Source organism: Oncorhynchus nerka, linkage group LG24 (assembly GCF_034236695.1).
Source record: "Oncorhynchus nerka isolate Pitt River linkage group LG24, Oner_Uvic_2.0, whole genome shotgun sequence".
In the NCBI taxonomy this organism is placed as follows: Eukaryota; Metazoa; Chordata; class Actinopteri; order Salmoniformes; family Salmonidae; genus Oncorhynchus; species Oncorhynchus nerka.
The window spans coordinates 39467911-39493143 of NC_088419.1; the positions used below are offsets into that span (position 1 = coordinate 39467911).

The 25233-nt window shown below is 42.7% G+C and overlaps 1 protein-coding gene across 1 annotated transcript; it reads right to left on the reverse strand.

Moving 5' to 3' along the window:
- Positions 1–19950: 19950 nt before the first annotated feature.
- On the reverse strand, positions 19951–24822 carry LOC115107970 (alpha-1,6-mannosyl-glycoprotein 2-beta-N-acetylglucosaminyltransferase-like). Its single transcript, XM_029631801.2, has 3 exons — positions 24619–24822; positions 22034–22346; positions 19951–21686 (listed from the first exon to the last, which is right to left on the reverse strand). Exons 2-3 carry the CDS (start codon positions 22058–22060, stop codon positions 20307–20309), a joined length of 1407 nt encoding a protein of 468 aa, XP_029487661.1. The 5' UTR covers positions 22061–22346; positions 24619–24822; the 3' UTR covers positions 19951–20306.
- Between the last annotated feature and the right edge of the window lie 411 nt (positions 24823–25233).

Here is a 25233-nt window from a genome sequence, read left to right on the forward strand (position 1 = left end):
GGTGTATCATCAAAAGTTGTACACAACAAATAGGCAAAACACCAAATCAATAGATATGCATATCAAATGCCTTTAGTGATGGAGAATGTAATTTGCCTAGTTTGATAGCTATTTGCCCAATGCAATTATGCAGTCTAAAATATCCACAGTGTGATTTCAAATGTTTTCTGATTATTGTCAAATATATTAATTATTATATTTTAAATTATGTAACAACATTCCAACCTTGTATAACTTAATCTAGTACAAACATATGACATGATTCCACTTTTTGAATTCGTTTGCATCACCTTCAATAAGGGACTTAATTTGAAGGTGAATCTCAAATTCCAATGATTTGACTAATCATTATTGTGGCTCATTTCACACAGGTAAATGAACCTATCCGAACTGTCTGTCTGTCGATAGTGATGGGAGAGATGGCCTCAGTTTCATGCTAAGCATCGCGCTAGCACTTACTACTCCCTCAACGGTCCGTGCTGCATTTTGTTACCGGTATTCACACATTTCGTCAGTAGTAGTCAGTATAATTCTAGATTATCAGAAGGTATAACGGTAATTGTTTTTGGAAAGCTGCAAAAAAGTGTCGACTTTTCATGGTCTGATAAACATTTAGAAGTGACAATTTGTGTAGCAGATAAAAATAGGTTTTTAAAAAATTAGGTCTCAATGTTTTGCCAAGGCTGCACTGCAGCATCTACTCACAGGTATTATCCCACTACTGGAGATTTGACCTGCTTCGTTTCCGACCTGGGCCGGTTCACCCCTCCTTAGACAACCTGGTGGTCCCGGGCTTCCCCAGGAACACCATATCGATACCGAACTTAGCGTGGACACCCGTTCGACATAGTGTGCTGAAGCCCAGAGCTCCTCAGCTCACTTGATCCACCAACCTCAGCCTCCCAGTGACTTGGATTACAGGCACATGCCACCGCACCCGGCGAGATATTCAGCTGCAGGTAAAGGTGATAGAGGTAGGAGTCTGTGACGTAATTACGAAGGATGGTTGTAGGCTAAAGGCCTTTGCATGGGAAAAACTAAGAAGTGCTGCTTCTATGAAGCTAGTGCATACAATGTCATTGGATGTTCAGTTGGGCCCTTGGTAGGTTTAGGTTGATTTGAAGATATTGGTACATATGCAGAAACACACATGAAATGTGATGTCATGCAAAAACAGGTAAAAATATATAATCTGCCTAAATATATCATCAAAGGTGTATCATCAAAAGTTGTACACAACAAAAGGCAAAACACCAAATCAATAGATATGCATATTAAATGCCTTTAGTGATGGAGAATGTAATTTGCCTAGTTTGATAGCTATTTGCCCAATGCAATTATGCAGTCTAAAATATCCACAGTGTGATTTCAAATGTTTTCTGATTATTGTCAAATATATTAATTATTATATTTTAAATTATGTAACAACATTCCAACCTTGTATAACTTAATCTAGTACAAACATATGACATGATTCCACTTTTTGTATTCGTTTGCATCACCTTCAATAAGGGACTTAATTTGAAGGTGAATCTCAAATTCCAATGATTTGACTAATCATTATTGTGGCTCATTTCACACAGGTAAATGAACCTATCCGAACTGTCTGTCTGTCGATGGTGATGGGAGAGCTGGCCTCAGTTTCATGCTAAGCATCGCGCTAGCACTTACTACTCCCTCAACGGTCCGTGCTGCATTTTGTTACCGGTATTCACACATTTCGTCAGTAGTAGTCAGTATAATTCTCGATTATCAGAAGGTATAACGGTAATTGTTTTTGGAAAGCTGCAAAAAAGTGTCGACTTTTCATGGTCTGATAAACATTTAGAAGTGACAATTCGTGTAGCAGATAAAAATAGGTTTTTAAAAAATGAAAAGATTAGGTCTCGATGTTTTGCCAAGGCTGAACTGCAGCATCTACTCACAGGTATTATCCCACTACTGGACAGCACGGGGGATTTGACCTGCTTCGTTTCCGACCTGGGCCGGTTCACCCCTCCTTAGACAACCTGGTGGTCCCGGGCTCCCCCAGGAACACCATATCGATACCGAACTTAGCGTGGAAACCCATTCGACATAGTGTGCTGCAGCCCAGAGCTCCTCAGCTCACTTGATCCACCAACCTCAGCCTCCCAGGGACTTGGATTACAGGCACATGCCACCGCACCCGGCGAGATATTCAGCTGCAGGTAAAGGTGATAGAGGTAGGAGTCTGTGACGTAATTACGAAGGATGGTTGTAGGCTAAAGGCCTTTGCATGGGAAAAACTAAGAAGTGCTGCTTCTATGAAGCTAGTGCATACAATGTCATTGGATGTTCAGTTGGGCCCTTGGTAGGTTTAGGTTGATTTGAAGATATTGGTACATATGCAGAAACACACATGAAATGTGATGTCATGCAAAAACAGGTAAAAATATATAATCTGCCTAAATATATCATCAAAGATGTATCATCAAAAGTTGTACACAACAAAAAGGCAAAACACCAAATCAATAGATATGCATATTAAATGCCTTTAGTGATGGAGAATGTAATTTGCCTAGTTTGATAGCTATTTGCCCAATGCAATTATGCAGTCTAAAATATCCACAGTGTGATTTCAAATGTTTTCTGATTATTGTCAAATATATTAATTATTACATTTTAAATTATGTAACAACATTCCAACCTTGTATAACTTAATCTAGTACAAACATATGACATGATTCCACTTTTTGTATTCGTTTGCATCACCTTCAATAAGGGACTTAATTTGAAGGTGAATCTCAAATTCCAATGATTTGACGAATCATTATTGTGGCTCATTTCACACAGGTAAATGAACCTATCCGAACTGTCTGTCTGTCGATGGTGATGGGAGAGCTGGCCTCAGTTTCATGCTAAGCATCGCGCTAGCACTTACTACTCCCTCAACGGTCCGTGCTGCATTTTGTTACCGGTATTCACACATTTCGTCAGTAGTAGTCAGTATAATTCTAGATTATCAGAAGGTATAACGGTAATTGTTTTTGGAAAGCTGCAAAAAAGTGTCGACTTTTCATGGTCTGATAAACATTTAGAAGTGACAATTCGTGTAGCAGATAAAAATAGGTTTTTAAAAAATGAAAAGATTAGGTCTCGATGTTTTGCCAAGGCTGAACTGCAGCATCTACTCACAGGTATTATCCCACTACTGGACAGCACGGGGGATTTGACCTGCTTCGTTTCCGACCTGGGCCGGTTCACCCCTCCTTAGACAACCTGGTGGTCCCGGGCTCCCCCAGGAACACCATATCGATACCGAACTTAGCGTGGAAACCCATTCGACATAGTGTGCTGCAGCCCAGAGCTCCTCAGCTCACTTGATCCACCAACCTCAGCCTCCCAGGGACTTGGATTACAGGCACATGCCACCGCACCCGGCGAGATATTCAGCTGCAGGTAAAGGTGATAGAGGTAGGAGTCTGTGACGTAATTACGAAGGATGGTTGTAGGCTAAAGGCCTTTGCATGGGAAAAACTAAGAAGTGCTGCTTCTATGAAGCTAGTGCATACAATGTCATTGGATGTTCAGTTGGGCCCTTGGTAGGTTTAGGTTGATTTGAAGATATTGGTACATATGCAGAAACACACATGAAATGTGATGTCATGCAAAAACAGGTAAAAATATATAATCTGCCTAAATATATCATCAAAGGTGTATCATCAAAAGTTGTACACAACAAAAAGGCAAAACACCAAATCAATAGATATGCATATTAAATGCCTTTAGTGATGGAGAATGTAATTTGCCTAGTTTGATAGCTATTTGCCCAATGCAATTATGCAGTCTAAAATATCCACAGTGTGATTTCAAATGTTTTCTGATTATTGTCAAATATATTAATTATTACATTTTAAATTATGTAACAACATTCCAACCTTGTATAACTTAATCTAGTACAAACATATGACATGATTCCACTTTTTGTATTCGTTTGCATCACCTTCAATAAGGGACTTAATTTGAAGGTGAATCTCAAATTCCAATGATTTGACGAATCATTATTGTGGCTCATTTCACACAGGTAAATGAACCTATCCGAACTGTCTGTCTGTCGATGGTGATGGGAGAGCTGGCCTCAGTTTCATGCTAAGCATCGCGCTAGCACTTACTACTCCCTCAACGGTCCGTGCTGCATTTTGTTACCGGTATTCACACATTTCGTCAGTAGTAGTCAGTATAATTCTCGATTATCAGAAGGTATAACGGTAATTGTTTTGGAAAGCTGCAAAAAGTGTCGACTTTTCATGGTCTGATAAACATTTAGAAGTGACAATTCGTGTAGCAGATAAAAATAGGTTTTTAAAAAATGAAAAGATTAGGTCTCGATGTTTTGCCAAGGCTGAACTGCAGCATCTACTCACAGGTATTATCCCACTACTGGACAGCACGGGGATTTGACCTGCTTCGTTTCCGACCTGGGCGGTTCACCCCTCCTTAGACAACCTGGTGGTCCCGGGCTCCCCCAGGAACACCATATCGATACCGAACTTAGCGTGGAAACCCATTCGACATAGTGTGCTGCAGCCCAGAGCTCCTCAGCTCACTTGATCCACCAACCTCAGCCTCCCAGGGACTTGGATTACAGGCACATGCCACCGCACCCGGCGAGATATTCAGCTGCAGGTAAAGGTGATAGAGGTAGGAGTCTGTGACGTAATTACGAAGGATGGTTGTAGGCTAAAGGCCTTTGCATGGGAAAAACTAAGAAGTGCTGCTTCTATGAAGCTAGTGCATACAATGTCATTGGATGTTCAGTTGGGCCCTTGGTAGGTTTAGGTTGATTTGAAGATATTGGTACATATGCAGAAACACACATGAAATGTGATGTCATGCAAAAACAGGTAAAAATATATAATCTGCCTAAATATATCATCAAAGGTGTATCATCAAAAGTTGTACACAACAAAAAGGCAAAACACCAAATCAATAGATATGCATATTAAATGCCTTTAGTGATGGAGAATGTAATTTGCCTAGTTTGATAGCTATTTGCCCAATGCAATTATGCAGTCTAAAATATCCACAGTGTGATTTCAAATGTTTTCTGATTATTGTCAAATATATTAATTATTACATTTTAAATTATGTAACAACATTCAACCTTGTATAACTTAATCTAGTACAAACATATGACATGATTCCACTTTTTGTATTCGTTTGCATCACCTTCAATAAGGGACTTAATTTGAAGGTGAATCTCAAATTCCAATGATTTGACGAATCATTATTGTGGCTCATTTCACACAGGTAAATGAACCTATCCGAACTGTCTGTCTGTCGATGGTGATGGGAGAGCTGGCCTCAGTTTCATGCTAAGCATCGCGCTAGCACTTACTACTCCCTCAACGGTCCGTGCTGCATTTTGTTACCGGTATTCACACATTTCGTCAGTAGTAGTCAGTATAATTCTAGATTATCAGAAGGTATAACGGTAATTGTTTTTGGAAAGCTGCAAAAAAGTGTCGACTTTTCATGGTCTGATAAACATTTAGAAGTGACAATTCGTGTAGCAGATAAAAATAGGTTTTTAAAAAATGAAAAGATTAGGTCTCAATGTTTTGCCAAGGCTGCACTGCAGCATCTACTCACAGGTATTATCCCACTACTGGACAGCACGGGGGATTTGACCTGCTTCGTTTCCGACCTGGGCCGATTCACCCCTCCTTAGACAACCTGGTGGTCCCGGGCTCCCCCAGGAACACCATATCGATACCGAACGTAGCGTGGAAACCCATTCGACATAGTGTGCTGCAGCCCAGAGCTCCTCAGCTCACTTGATGCACCAACCTCAGCCTCCCAGTGACTTGGATTACAGGCACATGCCACCGCACCCGGCGAGATATTCAGCTGCAGGTAAAGGTGATAGAGGTAGGAGTCTGTGACGTAATTACGAAGGATGGTTGTAGGCTAAAGGCCTTTGCATGGGAAAAACTAAGAAGTGCTGCTTCTATAAAGCTAGTGCATACAATGTCATTGGATGTTCAGTTGGGCCCTTGGTAGATTTAGGTTGATTTGAAGATATTGGTACATATGCAGAAACACACATGAAATGTGATGTCATGCAAAAACAGGTAAAAATATATAACGTGCCTAAATATATCATCAAAGGTGTATCATCAAAAGTTGTACACAACAAATAGGCAAAACACCAAATCAATAGATATGCATATCAAATGCCTTTAGTGATGGAGAATGTAATTTGCCTAGTTTGATAGCTATTTGCCCAATGCAATTATGCAGTCTAAAATATCCACAGTGTGATTTCAAATGTTTTCTGATTATTGTCAAATATATTAATTATTATATTTTAAATTATGTAACAACATTCCAACCTTGTATAACTTAATCTAGTACAAACATATGACATGATTCCACTTTTTTTGTATTCGTTTGCATCACCTTCAATAAGGGACTTAATTTGAAGGTGAATCTCAAATTCCAATGATTTGACTAATCATTATTGTGGCTCATTTCACACAGGTAAATGAACCTATCCGAACTGTCTGTCTGTCGATGGTGATGGGAGAGATGGCCTCAGTTTCACGCTAAGCATCGCGCTAGCACTTACTACTCCCTCAACGGTCCGTGCTGCATTTTGTTACCGGTATTCACACATTTCGTCAGTAGTAGTCAGTATAATTCTCGATTATCAGAAGGTATAACGGTAATTGTTTTTGGAAAGCTGCAAAAAAGTGTCGACTTTTCATGGTCTGATAAACATTTAGAAGTGACAATTCGTGTAGCAGATAAAAATAGGTTTTTAAAAAATGAAAAGATTAGGTCTCGATGTTTTGCCAAGGCTGCACTGCAGCATCTACTCACAGGTATTATCCCACTACTGGACAGCACGGGGGATTTGACCTGCTTCGTTTCCGACCTGGGCCGGTTCACCCCTCCTTAGACAACCTGGTGGTCCCGGGCTCCCCAGGAACACCATATCGATACCGAACTTAGCGTGGACACCCGTTCGACATAGTGTGCTGCAACCCAGAGCTCCTCAGATCACTTGATCCACCAACCTCAGCCTCCCAGTGATTTGGATTACAGGCACATGCCACCGCACCCGGCAAGATAGTCAGCTGCAGGTAAAGGTGATAGAGGTAGGAGTCTGTGACGTAATTACGAAGGATGGTTGTAGGCTAAAGGCCTTTGCATGGGAAAAACTAAGAAGTGCTGCTTCTATGAAGCTAGTGCATACAATGTCATTGGATGTTCAGTTGGGCCCTTGGTAGGTTTAGGTTGATTTGAAGATATTGGTACATATGCAGAAACACACATGAAATGTGATGTCATGCAAAAACAGGTAAAAATATATAATCTGCCTAAATATATCATCAAAGGTGTATCATCAAAAGTTGTACACAACAAAAAGGCAAAACACCAAATCAATAGATATGCATATTAAATGCCTTTAGTGATGGAGAATGTAATTTGCCTAGTTTGATAGCTATTTGCCCAATGCAATTATGCAGTCTAAAATATCCACAGTGTGATTTCAAATGTTTTCTGATTATTGTCAAATATATTAATTATTACATTTTAAATTATGTAACAACATTCCAACCTTGTATAACTTAATCTAGTACAAACATATGACATGATTCCACTTTTTGTATTCGTTTGCATCACCTTCAATAAGGGACTTAATTTGAAGGTGAATCTCAAATTCCAATGATTTGACGAATCATTATTGTGGCTCATTTCACACAGGTAAATGAACCTATCCGAACTGTCTGTCTGTCGATGGTGATGGGAGAGCTGGCCTCAGTTTCATGCTAAGCATCGCGCTAGCACTTACTACTCCCTCAACGGTCCGTGCTGCATTTTGTTACCGGTATTCACACATTTCGTCAGTAGTAGTCAGTATAATTCTCGATTATCAGAAGGTATAACGGTAATTGTTTTTGGAAAGCTGCAAAAAAGTGTCGACTTTTCATGGTCTGATAAACATTTAGAAGTGACAATTCGTGTAGCAGATAAAAATAGGTTTTTAAAAAATGAAAAGATTAGGTCTCAATGTTTTTCCAAGGCTGCACTGCAGCATCTACTCACAGGTATTATCCCACTACTGGACAGCACAGGGGATTTGACCTGCTTCGTTTCCGACCTGGGCCGGTTCACCCCTCCTTAGACAACCTGGTGGTCCCGGGCTCCCCCAGGAACACCATATCGATACCGAACTTAGCGTGGACACCCGTTCGACATAGTGTGCTGCAGCCCAGAGCTCCTCAGCTCACTTGATCCACCAACCTCAGCCTCCCAGTGACTTGGATTACAGGCACATGCCACCGCACCCGGCGAGATATTCAGCTGCAGGTAAAGGTGATAGAGGTAGGAGTCTGTGACGTAATTACGAAGGATGGTTGTAGGCTAAAGGCCTTTGCATGGGAAAAACTAAGAAGTGCTGCTTCTATAAAGCTAGTGCATACAATGTCATTGGATGTTCAGTTGGGCCCTTGGTAGGTTTAGGTTGATTTGAAGATATTGGTACATATGCAGAATCACACATGAAATGTGATGTCATGCAAAAACAGGTAAAAATATATAATCTGCCTAAATATATCATCAAAGGTGTATCAAATGCAATAATCTGTGCAATATCAAATGCCTTTAGTGATGGAGAATGTCATTTGCCTAGTTTGAGAGCTATTTGCCCAATGCAATTATGCAGTCTAAAATATCCACAGTGTGATTTCAAATGTTTTCTGATTATTGTCAAATATATTAATTATTATATTTTAAATTATGTAACAACATTCCAACCTTGTATAACTTAATCTAGTACAAACATATGACATGATTCCACTTTTTGTATTCGTTTGCATCACCTTCAATAAGGGACTTAATTTGAAGGGGAATCTCAAATTCCAATGATTTGACTAATTTACATTTACATTTAAGTCATTTAGCAGACGCTCTTATCCAGAGCGACTTACAAATTGGTGCGTTCACCTTATGACATCCAGTGGAACAGCCACTTTACAATAGTGCATCTAAATCTTTTAAGGGGGGAGGGTGAGAAGGATTACTTTATCCTATCCTAGGTATTCCTTAAAGAGGTGGGGTTTCAGGTGTCTCCGGAAGGTGGTGATTGACTCCGCTGTCCTGGCGTCGTGAGGGAGTTTGTTCCACCATTGGGGGGCCAGAGCAGCGAACAGTTTTGACTGGGCTGAGCGGGAACTGTACTTCCTCAGTGGTAGGGAGGCGAGCAGGCCAGAGGTGGATGAACGCAGTGCCCTTGTTTGGGTGTAGGGCCTGATCAGAGCCTGGAGGTACTGAGGTGCCGTTCCCCTCACAGCTCCATAGGCAAGCACCATGGTCTTGTAGCGGATGCGAGCTTCAACTGGAAGCCAGTGGAGGGAGCGGAGGAGCGGGGTGACGTGAGAGAACTTGGGAAGGTTGAACACCAGACGGGCTGCGGCGTGCTGGATGAGTTGTAGGGGTTTAATGGCACAGGCAGGGAGCCCAGCCAACAGCGAGTTGCAGTAATCCAGACGGGAGATGACAAGTGCCTGGATTAGGACCTGCGCCGCTTCCTGTGTGAGGCAGGGTCGTACTCTGCGGATGTTGTAGAGCATGAACCTACAGGAACGGGCCACCGCCTTGATGTTAGTTGAGAACGACAGGGTGTTGTCCAGGATCACGCCAAGGTTCTTAGCGCTCTGGGAGGAGGTCACAATGGAGTTGTCAACTGTGATGGCGAGATCATGGAACGGCAGTCCTTCCCCGGGAGGAAGAGCAGCTCCGTCTTGCCGAGGTTCAGCTTGAGGTGGTGATCCGTCATCCACACTGATATGTCTGCCAGACATGCAGAGATGCGATTCGCCACCTGGTCATCAGAAGGGGGAAAGGAGAAGATTAATTGTGTGTCGTCTGCATAGCAATGATAGGAGAGACCATGTGAGGTTATGACAGAGCCAAGTGACTTGGTGTATAGCGAGAATAGGAGAGGGCCTAGAACAGAGCCCTGGGGGACGCCAGTGGTGAGAGCGCGTGGTGAGGAGACAGATTCTTGCCACGCCACCTGGTAGGAGCGACCTGTCAGGTAGGACGCAATCCAAGCGTGGGCCGCGCCGGAGATGCCCAACTCGGAGAGGGTGGAGAGGAAGATCTGATGGTTCACAGTATCGAAGGCAGCCGATAGGTCTAGAAGGATGAGAGCAGAGGAGAGAGAGTTAGCTTTAGCAGTGCGGAGCGCCTCCGTGATACAGAGAAGAGCAGTCTCAGTTGAATGACTAGTCTTGAAACCTGACTGATTTGGATCAAGAAGGTCATTCTGAGAGAGATAGCGGGAGAGCTGGCCAAGGACGGCACGTTCAAGAGTTTTGGAGAGAAAAGAAAGAAGGGATACTGGTCTGTAGTTGTTGACATCGGAGGGATCGAGTGTAGGTTTTTTCAGAAGGGGTGCAACTCTCGCTCTCTTGAAGACGGAAGGGACGTAGCCAGCGGTCAGGGATGAGTTGATGAGCGAGGTGAGGTAAGGTCTCCGGAAATGGTCTGGAAAAGAGAGGAGGGGATAGGGTCAAGCGGGCAGGTGGTTGGGCGGCCGGCCGTCACAAGACGCGAGATTTCATCTGGAGAGAGAGGGGAGAAAGAGGTCAGAGCACAGGGTAGGGCAGTGTGAGCAGAACCAGCGGTGTCGTTTGACTTAGCAAACGAGGATCGGATGTCGTCGACCTTCTTTTCAAAATGGTTGACGAAGTCATCTGCAGAGAGGGGGGGGGAGGAGGATTCAGGAGGGAGGAGAAGGTGGCAAAGAGCTTCCTAGGGTTAGAGGCAGATGCTTGGAATTTAGAGTGGAAGAAAGTGGCTTTAGCAGCAGAGACAGAAGAGGAAAATGTAGGGAGGAGGGAGTGAAAGGATGCCAGGTCCGCAGGGAGGCGAGTTTTCCTCCATTTCCGCTCAGCTGCCCGGAGCCTTAATTATTATATTTTAATCATTATTGTGGCTCATTTCACACAGGTAAATTAACCTATCTGAACTGTCTGTCTGTCGATGGTGATGGGAGAGCTGGCCTCAGTTTCATGCTAAGCATCGCGCTAGCACTTACTACTCCCTCAACGGTTCGTGCTGCATTTTGTTACCGGTATTCACACATTTCGTCAGTAGTAGTCAGTATAATTCTCGATTATCAGAAGGTATAACGGTAATTGTTTTTGGAAAGCTGCAAAAAAGTGTCGACTTTTCATGGTCTGATAAACATTTAGTAGTGACAATTCGTGTAGCAGATAAAAATAGGTTTTTAAAAAATGAAAAGATTAGGTCTCAATGTTTTGCCAAGGCTGCACTGCAGCATCTACTCACAGGTTTTATCCCACTACTGGACAGCACGGGGGATTTGACCTGCTTCGTTTCCGACCTGGGCCGGTTCACCCCTTCTTAGACAACCTGGTGGTCCCGGGCTCCCCCAGGAACACCATATCGATACCGAACTTAGCGTGGACACCCGTTCAACATAGTGTGCTGCAGCCCAGAGCTCCTCAGCTCACTTGATCCACCAACCTCAGCCTCCCAGTGGCTTGGATTACAGGCACATGCCACCGCACCCGGCGAGATATTCAGCTGCAGGTAAAGGTGATAGAGGTAGAGTCTGTGACGTAATTACGAAGGATGGTTGTAGGCTAAAGGCCTTTGCATGGGAAAAACTAAGAAGTGCTGCTTCTATAAAGCTAGTGCATACAATGTCATTGGATGTTCAGTTGGGCCCTTGGTAGGTTTAGGTTGATTTGAAGATATTGGTACATATGCAGAAACACACATGAAATGTGATGTCATGCAAAAACAGGTAAAAATATATAATCTGCCTAAATATATCATCAAAGGTGTATCATCAAAAGTTGTACACAACAAATAGGCAAAACACCAAATCAATAGATATGCATATCAAATGCCTTTAGTGATGGAGAATGTAATTTGCCTAGTTTGATAGCTATTTGCCCAATGCAATTATGCAGTCTAAAATATCCACAGTGTGATTTCAAATGTTTTCTGATTATTGTCAAATATATTAATTATTATATTTTAAATTATGTAACAACATTCCAACCTTGTATAACTTAATCTTTTACAAACATATGACATGATTCCACTTTTTGTATTCGTTTGCATCACCTTCAATAAGGGACTTAATTTGAAGGTGAATCTCAAATTCCAATGATTTGACGAATCATTATTGTGGCTCATTTCACACAGGTAAATGAATCTATCCGAACTGTCTGTCTGTCGAAGGTGATGGGAGAGATGGCCTCAGTTTCATGCTAAGCATCGCGCTAGCACTTACTACTCCCTCAACGGTCCGAGCTGCATTTTGTTACCGGTATTCACACATTTCGTCAGTAGTAGTCAGTATAATTCTCGATTATCAGAAGGTATAACGGTAATTGTTTTTGGAAAGCTGCAAAAAAGTGTCGACTTTTCATGGTCTGATAAACATTTAGAAGTGACAATTCGTGTAGCAGATAAAAATAGGTTTTTAAAAAATGAAAAGATTAGGTCTCGATGTTTTGCCAAGGCTGCACTGCAGCATCTACTCACAGGTATTATCCCACTACTGGACAGCACCGGGGATTTGACCTGCTTCGTTTCTGACCTGGGCCGGTTCACACCTCCTTAGACAACCTGGTGGTCCCGGGCTCCCCCAGGAACACCATATCGATACCGAACTTAGCGTGGACACCCGTTCGACATAGTGTGCTGCAGCCCAGAGCTCCTCAGCTCACTTGATCCACCAACCTCAGCCTCCCAGTGACTTGGATTACAGGCACATGCCACCGCACCCGGTGAGATATTCAGCTGCAGGTAAGGGTGATAGAGGTAGGAGTCTGTGACGTAATTACGAAGGATGGTTGTAGGCTAAAGGCCTTTGCATGGGAAAAACTAAGAAGTGCTGCTTCTATAAAGCTAGTGCATACACTGTCATTGGATGTCCAGTTGGGCCCTTGGTAGGTTTAGGTTGATTTGAAGATATTGGTACATATGCAGAAACACACATGAAATGTGATGTCATGCAAAAACAGGTAAAAATATATAATCTGCCTAAATATATCATCAAAGGTGTATCATCAAAAGTTGTACACAACAAATAGGCAAAACACCAAATCAATAGATATGCATATCAAATGCCTTTAGTGATGGAGAATGTCATTTGCCTAGTTTGAGAGCTCTTGCCAAGAATTATCTTTTGTGTCTGGTAGTGCGGCTTGTTGCCTTGAACTCGTGAGAGCATACTGTTGCTGTGTACGTGTTAGACATTTGTGCAGAGCACTTGTGTGATCGTGCAGCACAAGTTGTAGGAAGTGCCAATGATGTGGCAGCAGCGTGTCTGAAAGCCGTCCAAGTCCCTGGAGAGACAAGAGACTTGATTCCACTCACTGATATGTTCTGTTGACATGTAGACTATGTCACTTGACTTATTTCTGTCCTGTACACTACTTAAAGAAAAGTCAAATGTAGTCAGAATTAGAGGAAGGAAGGAATACCATGTCTGATTAACCAATCAAATTAATATGACCATAGTAGCCTTTCCTGCAGTCAAATGATGCAGTCATGGGTGGAATATTATTAATATTTGTCATTTCATAATTAATAAACATAACTTTAAAAAGACTGCAGAAAAACTGGTGTTTCTATTTCAAACGGTTGAGTCATATTTCAATATTCTGTGATCTATATAAAGTGTAATTTTGGAATGCCAACTCATAATTGAATACATTTCAACTCTATATCTGACGTGGTACATGTGTCTTCTTTTTTTAAGCCCAAAACCATGTGTGTGAGGTCTATACTTTGTTTTCAAAGTAGATGTGTTAAGACTACCAAGAAACACTTTGTGTGACCCTGATTTAGCTCACTGCAGTAAAAGGTTGTTAAGGCAAAGTCACTACAAATGAACTATATACTCTTAGCACTAGATGGAGCAAATACATCAAGTCTAGTACATAGCTCACTGAGCTGTTGTGAAATAATGGGCAGTGGTGTAAAGTACTGAAATAAAATACTTTAAAGCACTAATTACATCGTTTTTGGGGGTATCTGTACTTTATTTACTATTTGTATTTTTTACAACTTTTACTTTTACTTCACTTACATTCCTAAAGAAAATAATGTACTTTTTACTCTATACGTTTTCCCTGACACCAAAAAGTTCTCGGTACATTTTGAATGCTTAGCAGGACAGGAACAAATGGTCCAAATGGGTGTCACTGAGTAGGCTGATACCCCATTTCATCGGTGCACAGTCCATCGGTAAGGCTGAGTGCAATATGGATTTCCGATACGCACAATAGGCTGAATAGTGAGGTGATTTCCTACAGTCTAAGTTCTGCAATAAGTGCGAAGTCACTAATATTTCTGTAAACCTTTGAGAATTGTGTTCTGTGGGGTCACAGAGTATACTGATACTCCATTTCATGGGTACACATTCCATTGTTTGGCAGCAGGTAGCCTAGTGGTTAGTGTTGGACTAATAACTGAATGGTTGCAAGATCACATCCCCAAAATGACAAAGTAAAAATTCTGTCGTTCTGCCCCTCAACAAGGCAGTTAACCCACTGTTCCTCAGCTGTCATTGAAAATAAGAATTTGTTCTTAACTGACTTCCCTAGTTAAATAAATGTCATTCCTATACTGTCCTTTTGCTCGTTTGATGACTCTGCAGAGGTCATAGTGGGACTTCTTGTACTTGTCGCTGTCCTCAGCCGTCGCCTCAGGGTTGTCTGTGTGGGAGTGACTAAGAACATCATTGGGGGGCCCCGTGGAGGTCAGGGCCACCTGGGCACATGCCACAGGTTTAGATAGTTGGTGTTTACGGATACAGGTATCCTGTGTGTGTGTGTGTGTGTGTGTATGTATCCTGTGTTCTTTTCTCTCCTTCTCCCCTCACAGGTGAAAATCATCACTCCCCAATCAGTCACCAATCAATCATCAATCAGAAGACACACCTTCTCCTGTTTCCTACCCAATCACAGTTCCTTTCCCTTGGTTTAAAAACCCTGTCAGTTGTTTGCTCTAGAGCTCAATCTCTCTGTAATTGCCATATGTCTGTAGATTTAGATGTTTCACGCTCTCCTACTACATCTCTCTTTATGTATTCAAGGTTTTACTGCAAACCTACAAAGCATTACATGGGCTTGTTCCTACCTATCTCTCCGATTTGGTCCTGCCGTACATACCTACACGTACGCTACGGTCACAAAACGCAGGACTCCTAATTGTCCCTAGAATTTTTAAGCAAACAGCTGGAGGCAGAGCTTTCTCCTATAGAGCTCCATTTTTATTGAATGGTCTGCCTATCCATGTGAGAGACGCAGACTCGGTCTCAACCTTTAAGTCTTTATTGAAGACTCATCTCTTCAGTAGGTCCTATGATTGAGTGCAGTCTGGCCCAGGGGTGTGAAGGTGAATGGAAAGGCACTGGAGCGACGAACAGCCCTTGCTGTCTCTGCCTGGCCAGTTCCCCTCCCTCCAGTGGGATTCTACCTTTAACCCTATTGTATAGTGGTGCTTTTCCAAGCCGTCACTTGAGTGGGTCGAGTCACTAACGTGATCTTCCAGTCCGGGTTGGCGCCACCCTCGAGTTCATGCCATGGGGGAGATCTTTGTGGGCTATACTCACCCTTGTCTCAGGGTAGTAAGTTGGTGGTTGGAAGATATCCCTCTAGTGGTGTGGGGGCTGTGCTTTGGCAGTGGGTGGGGTTACATCCTGCCTAGTTGGCCCTGTCCGGGGGTATTGTCAGACGGGGCCACAGTATCTCCCTACCCCTGCTGTCTCACTCCAGTATTTATGCTGCAATAGTTTATGTGTTGGGGGGCTAGGGTCAGTCTATTACATCTGGAGTATTTCTCCTGCCTTATCCGGTGTCCTGTGTGAATTTAAGTATGGTCCCTCTAACTATCTCTTTCTACCTCTCCTCCCCGAGGACCTGAGCCCTGTGACCATGCCTCAGGACTACCTGGCCTGATGACTCCTTGCTGTCCCCAGTCCACCTGGTTGTGCTGCTGCTCCAGTTTCAACTGTTCTGCCTGTGGCTATGGAACCCTGACCTGTTCACTGGATGTGCTACCTTGTCCCAGACCCGCTGTTTTGCTCCACATGATGCATAAATTATGTCACAGGGTTGAAAGCAGAATCATACAGTTAAATGTGTTATGGAGAAGGATATTCAGGTATCGGAATCCAACTGACAGAAAGACTTTGGCAATGTACTGCTGCATTACTACCAACCCCCCCTCTCTTAAGTTATGTAAGTTCCTCAGTGTGTGCCTCTGCATTGACCTGGTGTTGTGTTTACCTTGAAATTTGTGCAATGGCTATCAATCATTAATAAGCATACACTCTCACCAGAGCCCTGATGGCTTGGGCCTTAGGGCTGGAGATAGATAAAAGACAGATCTACTCCTGCCTAAAATAGAAAGCACTAGACCAGACCTGCACAATGGAGGTTTACATTTTCCTGTGGTACTGCGGTTTAAACACACAGTAATGGTTTTACCTGCTATACGCTTTATTTAATGCATCAGCAGACATTATGCTATCTAATTAAGAACACTTAGTTTGAGTGAGGAAATAGGGTACTCCTTGTTGAAGAGATCTCCTCATATTCTGAGCAGGTTTACCCTAAAGGTTTCCCTAGCCACAGATTTTGGATCATCTTACTCTATGCAAAACTGACGTTAGAATGGCTTCTATGAGCAGCTTCATCCTACTCACTATTTATAGGTCACATGACCCCCATCAGCCCATGGCACTGTCACAAATGCTTTTACGCAAGGCCACACCAGACTAGAAACTCAATCAAAAATAAAGACTTCCGGATTTTTTTTTTGCACGTGAGCACCCACTACACATGGTGGGAAAAGTACCCAATTGTCATACTTGAGTAAAAATAAAGATAACTTAATAGAAAATGACTCAAGAAAAAGTGAGTCACCCAGTAAAATACTACTTGAGTAAAAGTACTTGGTTTTAAATATACTTAATTACTAAAAAATAAATACTTAAGTATCAAAAGTAAAAATAGTATAAATAATTTCAAATGTAGGGATAGCCAGGGGCACACTCCAACATCCAGACTTCATTTACAAACGAAGCATTTGTGTGTAGTGAGTCCGCCAGATCAGAAGCAGCGGAGATGACCTGGGATGTTCTCTTGATAAGTGAGTGAATTGGACCATTTTCCTGGCCTGCTAAGCATTCAATTGGTAACTAGTACTTTGGGTGTCAGGGAAAATGTATGGAGTATTCAGTAAATTATTTTCTTTAGGAATGTAGTGATGTAAATGTCGTCAAAAATATAAATAGCAAAGTACAGATACCAAAAAAAAGGCTTCGCATTCGGAAAGTATTCAAAAACCTTGACTTTTTTCACATTTTGGTACGTTACAGCCTTATTATAAAATGGATTAAATTCATGTTTTTCTGCATCAATCTACACACAATACCCCATAATGACAAAGCGAAAACAGGTTTAAATAAATAAGGTATTTGTTTAGAAAAAACAATATTATTTACATAAGTATTCAGACCCTTTGCTATGAGACTCGAAATCGAGCTCAGGAGCGTCCTGTTTCCATTGATCATCTTCGAGATGTTTATGTGGTAAATACAATTGATTGGACATGATTTAGAAAGGCACACACCTGCCTATATAAGGTCCCACAGTTGACAGTGAATGTCAGAGCAAAAACCAAACCCCAAGGTCGAAGGAATTGTCCGTAGAGCCCAGAGACATGAGTGTCCAAGGCACAGATCTCGGAAATGGTACAAAGAAAACATCTGCAGCATTGAAGGTCCTCAAGATCACAGAGGCCTCCATCATTCTTAAATACAAGAAGTCTGGAACCAGCAAGACTCTTCTTAGAGCTGGCCACCCAGCCAAACTGAGCAATTAGGGGAGAAGAGCCTTGGTCAGGGAGGTGACCAAGAAGCCGAGGGTAACTCTGACAGAGCTCCAGAGTTCCTCTGTGGAGATGGGAGAACCTTCCAGGACAACCATCTCTGCAGCACTCCACCAATCAGGACTTTATGGTAGAGTGGCCAGACGGAAGCCACTCCTCAGTAAAAGGCACATGACATCCTGCTTGGAGTTTGCCAAAAGGTACATAAAAGACTCCCTGGTCTGATGAAACAAAGATTGAACTCTTTGGCCTGAATGCCAAGCTTCACAGTGCTCAGGACCTCAGAGTGGGGCGAAGGTTCCCCTTCCAACAGGACAACGACCCTAAGCACACAGCCAAGACAATGCAGGTGTGGCTAAGGGACAAGTCTCTCTATGTCCTTGAGTGGCCCAGCTAGAGCCAAGACTTGAACCCGATTGAACATCTCTGGAGAGACCTGAAAATAGCTGTGCAGCGATGCTCCCCATCCAACCTGGCAGAGCTTGAGAGAATCTTCAGAGAAGAATGGGAGAAACTCTAAAAATACAGCTGTGCCAAGCCTATAGCATCATACCCAAGCATACTGTAATCGCTGCCAAAGGTGCTTCAACATAGTACTTACTAAATGGTCTAAATAGTTATGCAACTATGATATCAGTTTATATTTTTAATACATTTGCAAAAATGTCTAAAAACCTGTTGTTGCTTTGTCATTATGGGGTATTGTCTACAGATGAGGGGGGGAAACTATTTAATCCATTTTAAAATAAGGCTGTAACATAACAAAATGTGGAAAAAGTCAAGGGGGTCTGAATACTTTCAGAATGCACTGTATGTCCCCCATACTCAACTGGCGGACCTCAGACCGGATCCAGAACGGGGTCAGTAAGACCCCTGGTTCCATATAAACACACATAAGACATGGAAGAATGCATAGAACTGCAGGAAAGTAGCTTTAAAACAGCAAAACAAATCTCTCCCCACTGCAAAATGTGTAGATTTGCGGGAAATTAGCTTTAAAACGGCAACATTTTCTCTCCGATAACAAGATGGGTGTGAACAGTTTGGGGTCGCATGGGTTGCGAGGGGGGCTTTGTTACTACGCCGATAAATGACATTATCCATCCGGACCTTTGCCACCTAGGACATTTGTGTGTTACCAGACCTTCTCAAATTGTACTTGAGTACCCCTGGTCTGTCATGGAAAGAACTATGTTTTATATACTCAATGTAATTTCTTAGACTAGTAGATTTACACCTATGGAGATAAGGAACTGAGTTGGCCTGATATCTGCAGTTATCCTAGATAGATTTTGTATGCACTGCTCAGTCGGGCAGGCCTGGATTTTAACCATTGCTTTAGGTGGTTGGGAAAGAAAATCAATGCAGCCTCAGAGAAGCCACCAAGTTAGCTTGGCCACGAGGAAACTGTCAATAAAGAGTTGCACCCTAAGAACCTCACATGTAAATGTACTCTGCTACTGCACCAGCAATTTATAATTCATTTCAATGCTGTGAATGTTGTCTGGGAGTCCATGAATTTAAATAACCAATTCTTTAAAAAAATATTGAGGTAAAATATATATTCTCCCCATGAGCATAATTAAGATTGAAGCAGAGAGCAGGGAAATGGTCATGGAGGGATCTAATGACCTTCCTTTGACTAAAGGTGCATCCTTGAGTGACATCAGATTAAGTGGCAAATTGAGAGGTTTAGTACCTTGGCAACTTAGATTTTTAAGCACTGCGATTTCATTGTTAACTTAATGGTGTGATATTAATCTGATCAACATTCCTATTGGCACCTCTCTTAATACTCTGGTAGGAAGGACATTCTGTTAAATCTATTGAGAATATAAGTTAAATGGAAGCTCATGTAAATGGGACAAGGTGTCTCTCAGGACCTGCTTTGATCTCAGCAAATCTCTACCATATAAATAACTTTAAAATTAATTATGCATGCAGACTGGGATAGCAGTCCACTAATTCACTAGATTTGACTATCCCCGCTGGCTCTCATTTTGGTCACAATTTACTCCCTTTACACAGATGCTCCACATATCCAGTTTAATTTTAGCTAAAAAAAAACAATGGCATTCTTGCTATTAAAAGCTATTATGAATGCAAATAATGAAACACTTGAACAATTATGTATGGGAAAAAAGGCACCACAGTCATTTTATCAGATTACATACTGAGGGTATTTCAGAGGGTATACTGTATACTCTAAATCAATGCCTTGGATAGAGAAAATTCCAAACCCAACATACTTTTTTATTTGGAACAGTCCGATAAAACAGGCAATAAGAAGAAATAGTCCATAAAGATAATTTTTAAAAGGCTTTCTTTTTCTTAAAGTCAGGATGCAAAAAAAAGAGAAGAGTAACAATATAATAATGATAATAAGGTCACTGTAATCGAAGGTAGCTCTTGCAGAGTTCATGGTCCCTAATGTCCCCCCAGCCCCCGTTCTTCACATGGGGCGCCACCCCCCCTGCCCCATTAGCTGGCAGTCTCTTAGTGATCAGCAAGTTCTTGGGGAACAGCTGATTGCTGCTACTCTGAAGGATGTTCTCTATCTTGGACTTTTGGCTGGACGGCATGCACACAGACTTCTTGTGGTGCATTCCGCAGTCCCCGGCGTGGAAGACACGGGGCGCCTCGCTCACCATGACCTTCCAGTAGGAGGGCAAACAGGTCACGGTCAGGTGCTGCAAGGACCAATCCCAGTTGTAGTCGTCGTAGGTGCAGAAGGAATCAGTGCATTGGAGGAGCTTCTGGTAGGTCTCCCTGCTCAGAGCCATGCCCATGTTGTGCTCGGTGGACTTCCAGGCTTTCACCTCCACCTTGTTGGATTTGCTAGCGTAGCTGATGTGGCCATAGCTCCCCAGAGACAGGATGTCACAGTCTGGGCAATTCTCCCTCTTCAGGATCGACATCAGCTTGAGGAGGTGGAGGAAGTCCGGGGAGAGGAAGTGGTCCTCCTCTATAAGTAGCACCAAGCCCCGGTGGTCCTTCAGCGCCCGGACCCTGTCCCACACAAAGTGCAGCTTCCACCACCAGTGGTGCTTGGTCTGGGAGAACTTGGCCTCGCGGTAGTGGCCGAATGAGTCAGGGTACTCTGCATTGATGCAACCCAGCTTTAAGGCGTCCATTTTGGAAATGTCTCTGGGGCAGTCCCTGGGGTCGTGGCCCGGGAACTCCTGGGGGTACAGCTGGATGCTGAAGGGGAAGAAGATCTGGAGGACCTGGCAGAAGTCAACCGAGGCCACCACTTGGTTGAGCTCGGGGGACCAGAAGTCATGGCTGAAGATGAGCAGGATGCTCTCCACGCCCCGGGCCTTCCTCAGACTCTCCACCAGCAGCCTCAGGTAGTCAGGTCTGTTGTGTACCTGTACCACCACCACCAGATCATCCTTCTTCCTCACTGCTCTGAACCTCTCCTCGTGCCTCACCGTTTGGTCAAAGTTGAGCTGGAACACGATGGCACGGTAGACGAGGGTAGTGTTGTCCACATCCGGTTTGACCGTTTTCTCCTTCTCCAGTTGTTTTTCGGAGTGATTCTCCAGCTGCGTATCGTTGGCAGGTGCTACAGGTGCGATTGGTGGTACGATGGGTATCCGACTGACTGCAGGTGTGGCCTGTGGCTGTGGATGCACCTGACTACTGCTGCTTCTCCTCGCCCCATCAGTCTCTTTGGGGACCACGACTCCACTGCTCTTCTTCTGCTTCCCACTGGTCCAGAAGGCTAAGCCACACACCACCACCACCAGCGTCAGTATCACCACCTGGACATAAGATACAAATCAAATCATGTCCCATGCCCGGTTTTGGACTCTATCCTTCCCTCTTTTGGCGTTATTTTACTATTGTTGCCAATTGCATTGTTGTTTCTATTTTCTTTTTTGAAGATAAACTTACTCTATATAACAGAGTTCATATGAGCATACACGAGTTAATATCTTATTCAATTGATCCAGTAGGTCCTGTTTCTTCAGCTGAACTAAATACGTCACAATAAGATTGTCTATGACTGTTTTTTCGAATAATGTGTTTTGTTTGTGCCATTTTAAACATGCCCAGTACAGAAACATGCAGCACATACACAAGACTTGGGACTCGTTGTGTATTGTACCTTCCTCTTGTAGATTCGGAATCTCATGATAGGCTGTCACCCCTTGGGCAGGGCGAGGAGTTGATTGTTGAGAAACACAGGTTTGCAATTTCAAATGGTACTGCTGTGTTTGGCGGCCAGGCAGGGAGGCAGGCAGGCTTAGAAAACAACGGCTTCAAATTGTGTTTGTTGCTAACGCCTGTTGCTGGTTGCTAGAGCTAACTTTTGGAATGTAAACATGGGTTTTTGTCAAATATCAGTGATGCCAGGGGAGAGTTCCATAAGGCATGTTGGTCACTAAGAGGCTGCAGGGTAGGGGTGTGCATGGAACCCACTGGAAGACAAAGAGAAAATAATGAAAGTAATTGTATTTTTTATTGTGTGTACTAAACCAGCTTCCTTTACTAAATGCAACCCACATACATCATGTCAATAATAAAACACAGCTGTTTTATTGGAGTACATAGATCTTTTCAGGTGAACAAAACAATTTGTTTTATGACAAAAGATTAGACAACCATCTGCAAAACGCAACACAGACAACACACTGACAAAAAATATTCCACAAAAGCATTCAGAAAGTATTCAGACCCGTTGACCTTTTCCATATTTTGTTAAGTTACAGCCTTATTCTAAAATTCATTAAAAAAAAATCTCATTATTCTACACACAATACAACATAATGACAATTTTTTGTTTTGTTTTTAAATATCACATTTACATAAGTATTCAGACCCTTTAATCAGTACTTTTTTGAAGCACCTTTGGCAGCGATTACAGTCTCGTGTCTTCTTGGGTATGACGCTACAAGCTTGGCAGACCTGTATTTGGGGAGTTTCTCCCATTCTTCTCTGCAGATCCTCTCAAGCTCTGTCAGGTTAGATGGGGAGCGTTGTTGCACAGCAATTTCCAGGTCTCTCCAGAGATGTTCAATCAGGTTCTGGTCCAGGCTCTGGCTGGGCCACTCAAGGACATTCAGAGACCTATCCCGAAGCCACTCCTGCGTTGTCTTGGGTGTGTGTGCTTAAGGTTGTTGTCCTGTTGGAAGGTAAAACCTTCACACCCAGTCTGTGGTCCTGAGCGCTCTGGAGCAGGTATTCATCAAGGATCTCTCTGTTCTTTGCTCCGTTTATCTTTTCCTCGATACTGACTAGTCTCCCAGACCCTGCCGCTGAAAAACATCCCCACAGCATGATGCTGCCACCATTATGCTTCACCGTGAGGATGGCGCCTGGTTTCCTCCAGACGTGACACTTGGCAATCAGAGAATATTTTTTCTCATGGTCGGATAGTCCTTTAGGTGCCTTTTGGTTAACTCCAAGCGAGCGGTTATGTGCAGCCTCCTTTTACTGAGGAGTGGCTTCCGTCTGGCCACTCTACCATTAAGGCCTGATTGGCCAGAGAGCTGCAGAGATGGTTGTCTTTGTGGAAGGTTCTCCCATCTCCACAGAGCTATACTAGAGTGACCATCGGGTTCTTGGTTACCTCCCTGACCAAGGCTCTTAAGGTGTTTTTGTTTTTTATACATTTGCAAAAAATTCTAAAAAACTGTTTTCCCTTTGTCATTATGGGGTATTGTGTGCAGATTGAGGAAAAACATTCTAAAATTGATTAAAATAAGGCTGCAATGTAACAAAATTTGGAAAAAGTCCAGGGTCTGAATACTTCCCGAATGCACTGTATATCTCAATCTGTAGGATAAATTATTGTCGTTTAGGGATCATACTTTATCTTCACAAAGTATCTGCCAGTCATCATGATTTAGCTATAATCTTAATTTAGACATAGGAGCCTTCCCATATCATCCCGAGCTCCACTTCAACATTCTATGATTAGTTCTCTATTCTCATTTGCTCAGCATCGTTTCTTTCTGAGTTGCCCTCGCTGATTTGTACTGCCCAGAGAGAGGCACTGTCACAATCAATACACAAATCAAGAGCGTTTGCACTGGATCACAGACTACCTTGCCTAAAACAGATCAACGATATTCGTTTTTTTTTGCGGTGTACATTACACGCTTGTCAGGCTGACGTTCACTAGTAAGTCAGCATGACAGGCGTGTAATGTACACCGTAAAAAAAACAAACATAATTTCTCTGTCAACAAACAGTCAACAAGCTGTAGAGCTAAGCTAACCACCACCTATCGTTTCAAAACTAGAATCGTATGTTGGTAAATGTTAATGTAAAAAAAAAAAATCTGTCGTTTAACACCTCCTTCCCATGGCATCCGTTGCGGGATATATGGGTTACATAACCAAATCTAGTTCATGCAAATGATGCTATCTTCCTTCTAGCTATCGTCTTGGTAGCCAAGAACTGGCGCGCAGGGACATTTACGTCAAACCACCAACCCCATTTCGCTCGAAACTTATGCGGTGTAGGTCTGCATCATACACAACTACCAGAAAGCTATATTTGGTAGCTTAAACATTGTTTACCAAGTGTTACGGTAGCTAGGTGGCAATATAAATTAGGCTCGTAAAAGCTAACTGGTGCGAGCGTATCATATTTACAAACAAGCACTCCAGTTGCGCCTCAATTCATGACCAAAACGGACTGTCGCAACAAGCTTCAATCGTGGAAAAACTGCGTTTTTATATTTACCTAAAATGGTAGTCGTATTATGCAGCGTTCTCAGACGGAATTAACAGTGCGATGACATGATATATTCATTCTCCTCCATCACTTCTCTCCTCTCCTGCTCCCAATTACTGATCAAAATTACCACATTAACCGGCTAGCTAGCTAGCTAACGCTGGCACAAAATACCAAACCACTGCCTACCTCTGGCTCCCACAATGCATTACTCCGGAGGTGGGGCTCACGAGACATAAAAATGATATTATTGGCTGTGCTACAATGTTGCATTGAATTGACAGCATCGGGTGGAACTGAACCATTGAACTGTAAGATTATAAACAATGCAACGACATGGAGATCTCTGTAAATACAATATTGCATGTATGTAGTTGGTATGCTATTTCTTAAGAATTTGTCATTTGTTTGAACAATAGATAAACAAAGTCATATTTAAATCAAATCGTAATTGGTCGCATGCGCCAAATACAACAGGTGTAGACTTACCGTGAAGTGCTTGTTAACCAGTCCTTAACCAACAATGCAGTTCAAGAAAGAGCTAATTAATATTTACCAAATAAACTAAAGTAAAAAGTAACAGATTAAAATGACTAACTAGGGATACCGGTACCGAGTCAATGT

Bases quoted from the DNA above. Each gene is read 5' to 3' on its own strand.
- LOC115107970 (XM_029631801.2), bottom strand. From the start codon at position 22,060: ATGAGATTCCGAATCTACAAGAGGAAG. The intron at 21,687-22,033 runs GTACAATACACA...TCTTATGTCCAG, and splicing joins TCCGAATCTACAAGAGGAAG to GTGGTGATACTGACGCTGGT.